The following is a 16705-nucleotide window of genomic DNA, read 5'->3' as shown; positions in this document are numbered from 1 at the left end:
AAAATTTTGGTTCGAATAATGTTAAGGAAACATAACGGAAACCATTTCTAATCATGAATATTTTCCTTTATATATAAAATTTCGATAAAATAATATTAATGAAACAGAACGGAAGCTATTTTCTACTCATGAATCATTTCATTTATATTTAGAATTTTGGTTAGAATAATGTTAAGGAAACAGAACGGAACATACTTCTACTCAGGATTCATTTCACTTACATTTAAAATTTTGTTAGAACAATGTTAAGGAAACAGAAGCGAAACTTTTTCTACTCAGGAATTATTTAACTTATGTTTAAAATTTTGGGTAGAATCATGTTAAGGAAACATAACGGTAACTATTTCTACTCTTGAATCATTTCATTTATGCCTACAATTTTGGTTACAATAACGTTAAGGAAAACAGAACGGAAACTATTTCTACTCAGGAATTATTTAACTTATGTTTAAAATTTTGGGTAGAATCATGTTAAGGAAACATAACGGTAACTATTTCTACTCTTGAATCATTTCATTTATGCCTACAATTTTGGTTACAATAACGTTAAGGAAAACAGAACGGAAACTATTTCTACTCAGGAATCATTTCATTTATATTTAAAATTTTGGTTAGAATAAGGTTAAGGAAACAGAGCGGAAACTATTTCTATTCAAGAATAATTTGATTTACTCTTTCACATTACAATTCAACACTTTTGTATTAATTAAAACTGGTTTATTTAATTAATTAACAAAGCGCATGTATTAAAATATTTCTAACAATTAGCAGCATTTATGAATGGAATTCGATGAAAATATGTTCAAAATTTGTTTAGCATGAAAATTTTGTATGAATTCCATCTTTATTTATATGCAGATTACTCCTTGAAGTCGAAATTAAACTTTTCTTTTCTATATTTTCTTGATTATGAAATATACATTTGGAAAGTAATGCATTCGGCTAAACGCTCGTCATTTATATTTTGAAATTTCCAATATCCGGTCCTTAATAAATAAGGAAAAAATGTGAAATTAGTTTGTCTGTCAGTCTATGAATTAGATAACTCAAACGTGCAGCAAGTTGTACCGTGAAATTGTTAAGATTAACTTTTTAACACAGTTAAAAAAATTTGAGAAATTTGGTACAAATTCCGGGGAAAAAAAGGCGGGAAAAAATTATTCAATAAAATTCTTAAGACATCAGAAAATGTTGAGCTTAAAATTTTAAAAATACGCACATTTTCAACCCTTAATAAGCAAACAGCCGCCTAAGAAGTTATTATTTCATAAATTGAATTAGCTTTTTCAATTTCTAGATATGCTTTATTCTTAAGCTTAAAAATAAAACAATAATATTACCTAGCATAAATTTAATAAAAAATGATTATGTTAAAATAAAGTAAAATTTTTCTTCCGCATTAAAAGAGAATGTGTTTCCTTAGATAAAAACGAGAAATTATTTTTTTTTTCCAAATTTTGATTTTTTTTATTCATAGAAGATTAAATATTAGAAGAAATGTAATTTCAGATCTTTGAATTTAATAATTATTAGATGCGAAAAAAAATCAGTTGGAAAAAAAAGCTTTTAATGATGTAAGAAATTGAAAAAAAATGTGCACATTTTGTTTAATCTTATAGAAAATTCAGCACTTTTTTTATAAAACCAAACAGTTAAACCATACAGTTAGAACCTTTTGCCAGAAGACACAAAAAATTAATTAACTAAACTTTATAACTTCATAAGAAATAAATAATCTTTCATAAAATTTTTTTTGCAATATTATATTTGAGATAAAAAAATCTTAATTATCTAACTTGTCTAAAAACTATATTTTATTATTTTACTTTTTATTTTTATGCTAGGCGATATTTGTAATAAATATATAGATATTGTAATAAAGATTTTTCCGTGTTATTTTCATATCTAGCATTCTACAAGAAGCGATCGAAATTAGTTTCATATAAAACGAAAAATATAACGACATCACTCCTATCTTAAATAATGCTTCCCTAATAAAAATTACGGCTTTAGAAACTCTACTGAAAATATTTGATTGCATCATATATTTCATTATTCAGTGAAATTATATCATATTCTTATGTTCTAAAACCCATATACAGGTAAAAAACAATTCTTTTCATGTGTAAAGAAATAAACCCAATAAAACTATAATTGAATGTTTAGATTTAAAAAAAAAAACTGATATTTGAAGTTATCTAAGATTTTTTTCATGTATATATATATATATATATATATATATATATATATATATATATATATATATATATATATATATATATATATATATATATATATATATATATATATATATATACGTGTGTGTGTGTGTGTGTGTGTGTGTGTGTATGTATGTGTGTGTGTGTGTGTAAACACATAATTTTTGAACAGAGTCGTGAACAGAACCAAAGTGAGAGAAGATACTTTGAATTTTTAAACTTAGCCTTTATTCCATCCCGGGAGACTAATTTATGCACAAGCAGAATCGAAGAGGCACGTCAACACAGAACGACACAAGAGCGAAAAGAGACAAGCTCACGAAATATTTATCTTCAGGATTATATACTATGAGATTCTGATAGGGATTTCTTTACACGTGTCGATTTAGATAAAGGAATTATAGGGATCTTTTAAAATAATGTGTTTAGATCAACAAATTTTTATCCCTTCACTCGGAATGAGGGAATTTGCTAATTTCAGCAATTTTAGATCTCGTGTAGCATTAATTAAATAAAAAAGGTGGAATTGGATCAGAAAATAAGAGAATAATTTTGAATGAAGTTAATATGGGCTAAATTAAGATAAAAATTAGGAAATTAATTACTATTTAATTCATATTTAGAGATATCATTACATGTATATGTTTTGATTTAAATTATTAAATAAACATTAATTTTTATTTTTCTTGTAAGCTGAATGAAAGGACTGTGATCATTATAAATTCTGTATCAAGATATTGATAAATTTCGAAGTTTACAACAACATCAACATTTCTTATAGAAACGCGTTCGTCTGCGTGTTTTATGAATATCTGGGAACATGATAACTCATATATTCACAGCAAGCTAGATTGATGAAATATGTAATCTTTAGTAGCCTTGAAATTGTACGTCACTTTTACCTACATCGATAATTAAAGAGCCCCAAATGATCACTTAGTGAAACTAAGGTTACCGCTTTTATCAAGTGTTATTAAGAGAACTATCCAAAGTGCTTGCTTTGTTCATGAGAGACGCATGCTCAGATTTGTTTGGCGGTATATTGTGGTGTTCTCAGAAATTTCATGAATTTGCACTAGCTCATATCACTCCGAGCATACATTGCTTAATCCCCATGAAGAAAATTAATTCCTCTTTTAGATATAAACCTTTTAAGAACTTTGGCTGACAGGAAATTTCATTTATCTTTGAAAGATTAACTAGGGAATTCCGGTATTCCGAGACGCCTGAATGGAAATGATCTTAGTATCAGAGGGTTCAATTTTGGACAAATCCATCTACTTCTTTTCAAAACAACTTTATTTTTTTTTCTTTCGATAATAAGACGCACAAAATATGTCATATTTGGAATGGAAAATTGTGAATAAATAAAAAAATACTGTAATAAATAGTTGCAATAAATATAATATAAATGAATTAACATATTTTAGACTTAAAATGGCTAGAAAATTTTATTCATTAAATAATACGTTCCCAGAAAAGATTTACCTTAGAAAAGTGAAATTTTTCGTCTGGAATTCCGAATGCCTTTAGTAATATTCAATGTTGTAATTCTAAAATGTGTTGTTTCTTTAAACATTAGTGGAATTCTTTTGTGCTTGTATTTAGTTACTTTAGTGTGACAAATAAATACTCAAGAATGTCTATTGAAGGATATCAAGTTATAAATTTATTAGAGATAGTTTTAATAAATTTTAGTAAACTCTTTTGTTTTTCGTCTGTAATTCCGAATGCCTTTAGTAATATTCAATGTTGTAATTCTAAAATGTGTTGTTTCTTTAAACATTAGTGGAATTCTTTTGTGCTTGTATTTAGTTACATTAGTGTGACAAATAAATATTCAAGAATGTCTATTGAAGGATATCAAGTTATAAATTTATTAGAGATAGTTTTAATAAACTTCAGTAAACTTTTTTGTACCTACACAAATGTTCAAGAATGTCGTTTGGAAGATTTCAAATTATAAATTAATTAGAAACAATTGTAATGGACTTCAGAATACTCTTTTATACTTACGAAAATATTCGAAAATGTCTATTGGAGGATTTCAAATTATAAAATTATTAGAAATCGTTTTCTTGAACTTCAGTATATTTTTTTGTACCTATGAAAATATTCGAGAATGTCTATTGGATGATTTCAAGTTTTAAAATTACTAGAAACAGTTTTAACGAGCTTCAGTAAAATCTTCTGCTCTTGTACGATGTCGCGTATATGACAAATATTCGGAAATACAGATTAGAGGATTTCAAATTATAAAATTATTTAAAAACAGTTTTGATGAACTTCAGAATATTCTTTTGTACCTATGAAAATATTCGAGAATGTCTTTTGGAGTTACTATCTGCTATAATTATTAGAAACAGTTTTAACAAGTTTCAATAAAATATTCTGTACTTGTACATATGTGACATATATGATATACAAGTCACAAATGTGACAAATATTCGAAGATGCAGATTGGCTGATTCCAAGTTATAAAATTACTAGAAACAGTTTTAACAAGTTTCAATAAAATATTCTGTACTTGTACATATGTGACATATATGATATACAAGTCACAAATGTGACAAATATTCGAAAATTCAGATTGGCTGATTCCAAGTTATAAAATTATTAGAAACAGTTTTAACAAGTTTTCAATATAATCTTCTGTACTTGTACATATGTGACATACATGATATACAAGTCACAAATGTGACAAATATTCGAAAATGCAGATTGGCTGATTCCAAGTTATAAAATTATTAGAAACAGTTTTAACGAGTTTCAATATAATCTTCTGTACTTGTACATATGTGACATACATGATATACAAGTCACAAATGTGACAAATATTCGAAAATGCAGATTGGCTGATTCCAAGTTATAAAATTATTAGAAACAGTTTTAACAAGTTTCAATAAAATCTTCTGTACTAGTACATATGTGACATACATGATATACAAGTCACAAATGTGACAAATATTCGAAAATGCAGATTGGCTGATTCCAAGTTATAAAATTATTAGAAACAGTTTTACTGAGATTGAATTATTATTATTTTTTTTTTTTTACTATCAAACACAAATTAATTTTTTCAAAAGTTTTGAAATAGGGATTATATTAACTCCTTTTATGTTTCTTCATTAATTAAGAAGTTTTATTCCGTCTAAGTAGCGTTCGATATTCCTTTCCATCCTGGTCATAAAAAATTTCGTCAAAAATATTTGGACTTTTATTAATGCTAACGATATATTAAAGTTAAATTCAAGGAAGAAAATTCTTCCGATATGAAATAACATATAATAAAAATTTGTAAACTACAGTCGCATAAAGGACGACGATTTACGAATTTATATTTGTCTCTTTAAATATTCTAATAGCAGGCTTTGAAAGAACCCTTATTTTACGCCTTTTATTTGAATCGACATAATGAGAATACCCTAAATGCAAACTTTTAAACAAACTGGTTCAAAATATCTAGCGATATCAGAGAAAAAAATTTTAGGAGTTGTTCAAATATAGTGAAACATTAGAAATGTGCAATTCAGTTAAAACTTACTTTGGTAAACAGTTTATTCAACTAATTGTTTCTTTTATTCAAATTTCTATTTCAGTCAATGACGATGACTTAGTTCAAAAGAATTTTAATGTTTCTTAAAATTTACCTTCAGTAACTTTGAAATAAGACTAAATTCTATTCAGTTACAATAAAATAATGATTAAATGGCAATTCCAAAGCATATTGTTAGGGAAAGGAAAATTTACGGATAAATTTGGCAATTAAAATTAATAAAATATTTTTAATTTAGGAATTATTATTAAATTAATTAAGTATTTGGAATTGATCAAGAAGAAAGATATGCTTACTTTTGAAATATTTCTTTATAATTAAAACCGAATCTAAATAAAGCTAATGATTTACATTTTCAAATTTCCAACATAACGATAGTTTAAATCCTGTTTTATATTTTATTTCTTTTCACCAGAAAGAGTATTCAGTAAGAATGATTATTTTAAATACTTATTTTTTAAATTAAGGTTTCAATCTTTTAAATGTTTTTTAATGTCTAGTGGTACTGCTTCATTCTTGCTTTTTTATTATCATGTGAGACCATGATATTGTTTTGGTTTGAGGTTTTTGAAACCTCAAAATACGTATGTTACAAATTTTTCCTTTATTTCTTGATTCTCAAAAACAAACAGACTGAAAAAGATAATATTTGTAAGAAGGAGGCTGTAGATTTTCTTCCTTGGATTAGAGTCAAAAGTGTTATTTTTTTTTATAGAAAATGATTTTTTAATTTTAAAATTAATTAAATTATACTTCCATATATTTCGAATGACTGAATTTTATCTGGTTTCTATAATTCTATAATTTTATTTTACATTAAAATAAAATTATAGAAAAATTATAGAAAATTATCTAAAATTATAGAATTAATAATAATATATAATTAATTATATATTATTATTAATTTTTAATTTAAAATATAATTAAACACAAATTCATTCATCTTGAAATACATTGAGGAAACGATAACTTTCGTTTAAAATTAGGAATTGAAAAATTTAATTGAATATTACACATCGATTCTTTACTCGTAATTCCAAAATGTTATATGTATTCAAGCTGGAAAATTTTGATGTGTTTTCGAAATAGGATATTGCTGTTTGAGTCTGTGTAAATTTAAACATGCAGACGGTCTTTTATATAAAAAAAATGCTTCGTATATTTATAATAGAAAAAACTTTTATCTATAGCTACAGACATTTGCAATTTTACTAAGCCACCATTAATTTTGGAGTATTGCCCATGCACGTTTAATACGTTTAAATGGAACCATCTTGGCACAAGTATAATTTGAAAATAAGGGATGATATTCATTAATTAATAAAATATATTACACAGAAATGGCAAATTCCATCACCAGGCTGTAGAGGATGTAAAAAAAGGCATTTTTGTTTTGTGGAAATAAGTAGATAGTTTTTATTTCAATTATTTTATTTTTTAACCTTAATTCGTAATCCATTATTATAAATATTTGAAATCTTGTTATAATTTGTTTTTAAAATACAGAACCAGATGGCGCCACTCGTATGTAATTATAATTTTATTTGATAAAGGCAGCAGATCAAAATTAAATTCTAAAAATAATTAAATATTATATCTTCATAAGAAGAATCTAAAAGTGTTAAAAAATATTTCATATTCTAGAGCAACAAGGAATGAATGAAATATCGAATATTGAATCTTTTCTTTAAGAAAAAGAAAAGAAAGTTAAATATAAATAATAGAGGATTCATTCTTCACGGTGCTCTACTTATGCTTGTGCGATTTAATTCCTGCATTTCTTTAAAGCAATTTCAAAGGATTTATTCCTCAAATATCAGTAAATCAGAAACTATAACCATATTGTTTCAAGACGCATTTCAAAATCTTCTGAATATATTCCCCTAGAAGAATTTATTTTAATTCTTTGTATTTTTATCCTCTCTGACAACGAAATTTAAAGAAGATTTTTCCAATATCAATTTCTCAGATTACCTTCTCAAATATTTCATAGTGAAAGATGGAATTCAGTAGATTTGTGAGAAAAGCACTCTGATCTCTTTTTGAATCCTGTTTGAAGATAATTTGAAATTCAGAGCTCGAATTCTTTCCCCTGATATTGTTATCTTGTCTTCTTGAATTGCAACTATGTGCTTAAAAATATTCTACAGAGCATTAAGCAAACATGAAGCACTGTTTTCAAAGATATAAATCCTATCTTTTCAAAGAGTAAAGAATTATTTACGCAAACCTACGGAATTTTGTTTGGAATTTAAATAAATTATACATTTCAGTAAGTTATATAATATCTGTTATTTTTCTTTCGAAAATAATAGTTTAGCTAAGTTTAATAATGCTTAATTAATAATGAAGTAATTGCTAGGTAAAGTTTTTGTTAGGGGTATAAATAAGTAAATAAATCATTTTTTTATGATATTTCCAAAATAATTTTCAGTTTTCTGTTATTGCTTAAGGAATTTCTGCAATATTTATTCTGTAAATTTCAAAAATAGAACATTTTAAAAAGTATTTCCTCGAACTACGTCATTGTCTATTTCAGTGTAATGACGGAGGGATGTGCCATTTTGTGAGAAACTCGCCAAGCTATGAGAAATGGTTACAGTTAGGCACTGACCTTTTTTCGATGCCGTGAAGCTGTCATGCTTCTCTACTCGCTCCACGTGCGCTTGGAGTCGGCTGGTGGGGAGCACGCTAGTGTCTGCATTCACATGATCCACTGCATACCGAAACGCCAACTCAAGGTCTTCGTCTCCACTTTCGAATAGACCACCTGCAAAGGATAAGAAAAAAAAATTAAAAATTTCAATGTAGTAAATACAGTATGCGATAAAATATGCAGTACTGAAATGAAAAGATAACAAGGTTATAATTTTGTCATTTGTGAATTTAAAACGTGGTGGATTGGAATGAGAGAGGATAGAACCTGGGACCTTGTGGTTCGCAGCCGAGTAACATGACCACAATACAAAAGCAATTGTTCTTGTAGCGTAGCTGTTCACTGGCTTATAAGGTTTCACTTGTTTGTATTAGCGTGTTGATTTATCACAGTATGCGAAATGTAAATGTTCAAAGTTGTGTGCACCTCCTAGCTGGAGACAGTGTTCATATCGTTCACGCAGATTCTCAAACATATCCTGAAACAAAGGTTGCTGTAGATTCCGGGAAAAAAAGTCGATTTTCTCTCGTAACGCAGGCACAGTTCTTGGTGGATTTTCACAGTTGGATACATTATTCTTTAACATTCCCCTTCCATTGACACAGTACACTACCAGAACGGCTCAATTTCTTAACAATAGACAGTATAACTGTGTTACTTGGTGCCGTTTCATGAAACTTCACTTGGAATCGTTCTGCCATCTTTTTCAAACTCGGTCCAACTCCACGGCCGCTTCCATATGTGCGGAAATAAGGCTCAACTATAAATACTTTTTCCTCCGTCGAGAGACCCATTTCCAACAACAGTTGCACAGCACGACTTCCATTTCACTACTGGTAACTTATGTCACTGGAGCTATACCTCGTCCACAAACGCAACCATGTTCGAGATGCGCGCGTTTCAGTACTGTATATTTTGGCATATACTGTACTTTCGAGGTTCACACATGAAAACCAGTGGGTGCGGTCTCTTCGAAACTTTCTGGCAAATTCTCCAATAGATGTCTTTTGCCGAAATCCTGTCGATACTGCTACGTTTAGTGGTGGCTGGGTGGTCGGCTGTACGCAAGAAGAACAAGAAGAGGTCCTATGCCCCTTCCTCCGCCTACAATTATTGAATTTGATCCGGAATATCCTGCGTAGCATTGGTGAACAATATTTACGAAAGATAGATTGATGTGATTCTAGAATTTTTATTGGATCTATCAAAATAATATACATTTTGGAGATTCGACTGTCACCGAAATTTGACAAGAAAATACAAGTCACAAGTTATATGTGAAACTATGCCGTCACAAGTTATATGTGAAACTATGTAGTCACAAGTTATATGTGAAACTATGTATTCACAAGTTATATGTGAAACTATGAAGTCACAAGTTATATGTGAAACAATGTAGTCACAGGTTATATATGAAACTATGAAGTCACAAGTTATTGTACCAAAGTTCATTGAATTAATTAATTGCATTTATTAGTTATTGCATTAGCGGATTCGGTTAAAAAATCGATATTTATAAGTATTTTGGATGATAAAAGTTTGTACTAAAGATTATCTACCTAATTATTTTTGTTATATAAATATCCAGTTCACTATTACTGGAAGAGCAAGAAAAACAGAATTCCTGCCAATATATTTTATTTAAAATTTGAGAGAAATGCACAAATTTAGTCGTAATTCTATGAACTAAACAATAGCTTTGTAGTTCAAATGGTTTTTGAGATAACATTTTCTTAAATAGAAAAAACTCAAAAATTTGCTTTTTGGGCTCAGGGAGATTTAAAGTGTGAAGTTTCGTCAAAATCTCGAATTCAAATTTTTTGATTTTTACAATACTTTTTCTATACTTCGTATATGATAAAATAACTTGAAGAGCCATTCTTTCCAAACACAATAAAGCATTCCATATAAAACATTGCGAAGAAAAACAAGATTGTTACATTTTTACTATTCATATTGGCAGGCTTTCCAGAAGCACCAAATTCTAGATTTCAACCCATCATAATGCCAATATTATGCACAAACAATAAACTATTCTTTAGGAACAATTAATTGATTTGTTTTATTGATTCTCATGACTAATACTCAAAATCCTCAAGGGCTGTTACTACATAAAATTTTGTGAAGTTTGTTATATATCAATGCGTACGTTTAGTAAACAATTAAAAATATAATTCAAATAATACCTCCTATTATATTACTTTATATTGCATTACATTATTACTTATTATTTTCAATTATTTTAAAAAAAACAATAATTGAAAATAACAAAAATATAAATCACGATATATTTTCAATATTCTTATATAGAAATGGGCTATTTTATCATATAAAAGAATAAAGAACAAAATGCCCAACCCGTATTGTTCTTGTCAGAAAATCAATTTTATTTAACTCTCCCAATAACAATACGACAATAAATTTAAAGAAATGGCTAGTTAATTTAAATTTTCGTAATTATTCTAAAACTGTAGGATTAATGAACAATTAATATTGAAAATAATAGATCAAACTATTATAAATAGCATAGGTGTAGAACAAGTAATTAAATATTCTTTATTTTATTACAATAAAGATCAAACTAATATGAAACAACGACGAATGGCAACGAAAGAAATATATGAAAAAAAAAGAAAGAAAAGAGTAATTGGGAAATAACTTTTACGGTTTATTCCTATCTGCATCAAAAATTACCAGGCAATGATCAAATGCTACTGATAAAATAGCAGGATTTGAATATTTCTTAAATCCAATTACATTTTCCAAGAATAATCTGGATGGGAAAAAAAATTTCAGATTTGATTCTCTATTGAGTTTAAATTAGTAGAACGTGAATTCCATCTCAAGACTTAAATTCCGTTGGATTTCGAAGAGAATAAAGAAATGCTAAAGCAGATGTTTTATATTCCTATGTTAATTTCATTACCCTCCATATTGAACCACATTGTGACGATTTGTGAAATGAATTTGAAAAATGCGAGGAAATAATTATTCCAAACGAATTTTTAAAATATTCTAACAGAATGTTATAAATGAAAAGAGAAATATGTGAAAATGGTTTTAGAGAAAGAAAAGAGAGCGAATAAAATTTCTTGATGAGAAAAATATGTGGATTTGTTTGAAGTTATGGAGAGGAAACATTTCGAGATCATTGGATTGCTGTTTGAAATATTTTAAATAATTAAGCATTAAATATTTCTTGTGACCTCTTAAATATTTTAATCTGGATATATTTTTCAAGAGTATGGGGATTTTAAGAGAGTACATGTGTTTATATAAATAAGAATTGTTTTTTTTCAAATTTCCAGTATGTAAAATAAAATTTTTTCAAAAAGATTCCAAATGTTCAAAGTTTTACTGACATTTTTAAACTTTTAAGAAGACTTAAATGACATAACTTCTTGGAATTATCACTTGCAGAAATAATGCTAAAGTTTTCATGGATATGTACGTGGTATTGTGAAAACGGAAGTTTTACAATATTGTTCCGTTCTATAGAATTTATAACTTGCCGACCAGTGTATACCATCTACCCTTCTCTGCTATTGCTACCAGCGGCCGCGGTAGTAAGGTCTCGGCTTCGGAACCCGAGTGTTTTAGGTTCGTAACCCGATTCCACCGAAGAACCGTTGTGTAAAGGGGTCTGTTGCACGTTAAATCCGTCATGACCAAACGTCCTCCCGCTGTTGTGGTGTGGTGTGGAGAGGGGGGTGCCAGCTCAGGTGTCGTCCTCGTCATCTGACCGCGGTTTAAAATTACCAGGTCCGTCTCAAAATAACCCTAGTGTTGCTTTAAATGGTACGTTAATATAACCGAACCAAACCTGCTATTGTTAACATAAGGTAGTATTCTCTTCATAATTCTTTTTTTTTTTCATTAGTTTGCTTCTAAATGGTCGCCTCTTCTTTAAATATTTAGAAAATATCATTTTCTAACAGCTCCACTTCAAACAGCAGTTTTCTAATGTTGATTTTAATTTGATATACGCTATTTTGTTGTCTCCAATTTTAAAATTTTACAGAAAATTAAATTTGATGATTGAACCTTACAAACAAATATTACTTAGTGATTTTTTTTTCTTTTTTTGCGAAACTATGATTTTTTTAATTTAATATGCTTACTGTTTAAACAGGCTTCTGTATAAAAATTGTTAGAATCTTGTTTCAAAGTCTGTTTTTTCGGAAGTTCCTCTGATTTTTATGTTTGCATTTATATACAATTTGATGATATTTTATTTTCTTAAATATTATTTTTTCAAATTCTAATGTTTGATAGAATATTTTTTGAAAATATCATCAATTAAAAAATTCTAATGCAAATTTTTTGTTCAGTTTTAGTAGAATAATTTCAATTTGTTCTGCAGTTCCTGAAATAGAGAATAAGTAATCTATTCATACATAAATATTGTACAGTTTTTCAATGCTTCACAATTTTAAAAAAATGAAAATTTATGTTATTTATCAGTCGAACACCAATGTTTAAAGAATCGATAGAAATACAATTAATTTTTATCATTCAGGAACTAGATAATATGTTTCTTAAGCTATCTGCAAAATTTTAATCTTTAATTTAAATCTTTTGATAAACCTGAAGGGTTTTGCTTTATTCCTTTTTTTAACCAAAAAAAGAAGGGATTTTGTTCAATCTTTCAAGAACTTTAGCACATAACTAGTATACTTTAGTTCCATGGAAGTTTTTTTTTTTTTAATTTTTTATGAAAATATTCAAAATATAACAATTTTGGAACGTTTTTTCAAAAAAATTAATCTCGAACGTAGTCAGATATCTTAATAGAATTTCAGTTGAGTTAAGAGAAATGCCGGGTTTACACTCGGTCATTTACAAGACGGCAAATAGACAGCGCATGCGCAGAAAGGGATTGATTTATGTTTGCTAGAATTTCATGCGATAGAGTCATGTATTCAATGCTTGGCTATAAATTGCCATTTTGGCGTCCCTGAATTTTTCTTTTTCACTGCGTATAATAATAAAATGTTGTATATTTACACAAAGATATATGATAAAATTAAAAAAAAAGTGGTCAACATACCTAAATTTGGAAAACAATTAAAAAGAAATGGCAAAGGGAATGAAAAAAAACCAGAACACAAAGAACAATCACAGAAAATTACTCAAAATCACAAAGAACAAAGAGCAAAAAATGTCGGAATTAATCTACGATAAGTGATCAATTTTTTTCAAGCCAAAAAAAACCTGCCAAATTCTACAAATGCATGCGCAGTAAGAAAAAAATACAGTGACTTGCAGCTGTTCCTTCGGGACAATTACTTGCTATCGACCGAACAGCATTTTTCAGCCTTTCTGCGCATGCTCTACCTACTGGCCGAGTGTAAACCCGACATAAGGGTTATTTGCCTGAAAAATTATCTTAGATTTAGCAAAAAAAAAAAAAAAAAATCGATATCATCATGTTATTTAACATTGCGATTACCGTGATAAACAGTTAGCCTAGCAATATATATCTAACAATAGTAAATTTGGAGTAAGAAATATCTGTTCATTGACTCACCGTCAGAACTTTTCCCTGACTTGTTAGCAAATTCAATGTATCAAATGTTTTGCTTATTATTTTACTTTATAAATAAATTATTAAATATCAGCATATAAAGACTATGTGAAAATCATTTACCAAAGACTGATGTGAGGTAAGATTGTAGGTTTTATTTATATTATATTTGTTTTAGGATAGATTTAAGAAAATTTAGTTCTTTCACTTCGTTAATAAAGACTCAAGATATTATTTTTAAACAACGTTTTCTTTTCTTTTAGTAAAAAAAAAAACTAAAAGGATTTTCACTTCGAATTTAAGTAATAAAAATAATATTTTTGTAAAATTCCATGCGTAAATCTGCACAGAAGAGATGAAGATAAAGAGTTTTAGTTTTAAAATGTTTTCTATAAAATGAAATTATAGACTTTAGCTGTTCATTATAAAAGTAATTGTATAAAATTGCATGAAAGTCAAAAACCTTCAGGAGTAAGTAAGAAATATATATCAAAGCAAAATGTTACTTTGCAATTTTTTTAAAGCTTTATGCAATTGTTAAAACACTAAGCTTTTCATAAATAACACAGAACTCTTTCTGTTTTCAAAATTGTTACAGAATAAAGCTTTAGAACTTTCTTCAGATCATTTTCTAAACTCATTATAAAAGTTGAAAGAGAAATCCTGCATATGATTAAATGCTGCGCGGCTCGAATTCCACAAAAAAACTTTAAGATTTAACAATAAACAATTGGAAAAAGCATACAATAAAAAAAACATAGTAATCTTCTTTGTGTCCCGGCTACTATACTAATAATTATCAGTCATTTATCATTCAGTTAGCAATTTGAAAGCAAGGAAAAGGACAATCTGTTCAAAAAGTATCAAGAGCATAATGCGCAATTTGCGCATGACTGTTTTAATTGTTTTGGAAGAATGCCATTAAGACCATCCTTTTTGCAATCACGGGAAGAATGCATAAATGGAATAATATTACGTCATTCAGCAAACGATGTAAAAAGTAAAAAAAGAAACACTAACTTATAAACAAGAACAAAAAATTCAAATAGAATTCTGATGCATCTTGAATTTTAGAAATAAAGTGAAATATCTGAAATGTGTTTTCAAACCTGATGGAAGTATAATATTTTTTTTGAAAAATGTACAGAAATAATATAAATAAAAAAAGTTTAAAAAAAGATAATTCTTATGAAAAATTTAAAAATCTCCTGTAATTGTCTTAATTATCAAGAAAATTTTATTAAAATTAATTAATTAATAAAAAGTATTCACGTCATTATTTATAAAAAAGTGTACATTTCTTAGATGTATTCAAACATTTTAATTAAATAAAAAGTCAGTGATTGAAAGTTAAAATTTATTCAGATAACCTAATCGGAAATATCTCGTCGAAAAATAAATAAAATATTATATGAAAGCTCTACTAAATCTCAGAGTATTTCGTAATGTATTATGGCGAAGTGGGGTTTTGAGCTATTAAATCACGTCAGAATGAAGTTAAAATTCAAAGATGAACATTGTTGAGAATTTATTTATTTTAACGTTTAGACTTTGTTCAACTGTCCGCTATTGCTTGCCTTTAAGCGATAAAATACTTTAAGGCATTTGCTAATTGGAACAAGCACTTTTCTCTAGAAAAGCCATGAAAGAATTAAAGAATCACATCAAAACCGCAGTTTAGTGGTGAAATTTATTCTGTCCTCAAAGGGTTAGCAATGAACATTTGGTGCAGAGTTTGACCGTATAATGGACCGGATGTTCTACAATAATAGATGATCATGCATTTCTAGAAATGTAAATTAGGGTAAGGTAGAAGATCATCTTAAAAACAGTTTGATCATTTGATTGTTAGACTAGATCCTAATGAAAACAATGATGTTTGATACTCGTACTTGGTTTAGAAAAATCTGTAAATGATTCGTGTAGCCTTTATACAAAATTTAAGATTATTTGAAGATAAGTTTAATCTTTATATGTGTATATATCGAATTTTCTTTTTCTGTCATGAAAATGGGGTATTGATAGCGGATTTAGGGGAAATATAGTAATTTAGAGGATTAAGAGAGGGAGAAAGAGGATTAAGCTTCCGGAAAAAAGCATGAGTAGTTGTTTTCTCGGATAAGAAAATAAAGAAAATTAACGAAGTAAATGCAGTCAGTCGGTTTCACTACTATCTATTGAGAAGCTATTATAAAAATGGAACTTTTCCTTGAAAAATAGTTTTTGATTTATTTTTTAAACAAGATTATTCGAAATTGTTTAACTCTTGAGAACTGATGACATTTCTCCTCAGTTAAATGTTAAGCTTTTTTTTTTTTTTTTTTTTTTTTTTACTTTCACCAAGATAATTTCTTTATAAAACTCTGCCTGAAAATATTTCAACACAAAAACGATCTAATCATTTTAATAACAAAAAAAAAATCTTCTTTTAATTTTAAAAGTCAAGTTGCCATACGATTTTTTTTTTTTTGCATTTATTCCGTTTTTTTCAGCAAAAGATTTTAATTTTTAGTCTAAAATTATTTTTATTGTTATATTCAATATGTAATCGCTTGATTTTTCTTCTATCTTTAAAGCTATGAAAGAGGGAACTGCTGAATATTTTATGATTTACAATGATAATTAAGAAAGTGAAAACACAGTGCAGCAAAAATTAAATGACACAACTACACATTTATGTCTTCAATAACCCTATGATGTCAAATTGGTATCCAGTAGAAAGATTTATGTACAGAAACATAATATAC

The 16705-nt window shown here is 27.7% G+C and overlaps 1 protein-coding gene across 1 annotated transcript in view; it reads right to left on the bottom strand.

The window, feature by feature from the left end:
- Window positions 1-16705, bottom strand: part of LOC129976140 (glutamate receptor ionotropic, kainate 2-like) — a 435413-nt gene that overhangs the window by 254156 nt on the left and 164552 nt on the right. Inside the window, exon 2 of the mRNA XM_056089551.1 lies at window positions 8390-8545. Within this exon, the coding sequence (XP_055945526.1) occupies window positions 8390-8545 (156 nt within the window). The remainder of the gene's footprint in view (window positions 1-8389; window positions 8546-16705) is intronic.

This window comes from Argiope bruennichi, chromosome 7, assembly GCF_947563725.1.
Source record: "Argiope bruennichi chromosome 7, qqArgBrue1.1, whole genome shotgun sequence".
Taxonomy (NCBI): domain Eukaryota; kingdom Metazoa; phylum Arthropoda; class Arachnida; order Araneae; family Araneidae; genus Argiope; species Argiope bruennichi.
The sequence above is the reverse complement of the archived record's forward strand: the minus strand, read 5'-3'. Positions and strand labels throughout refer to the sequence as shown.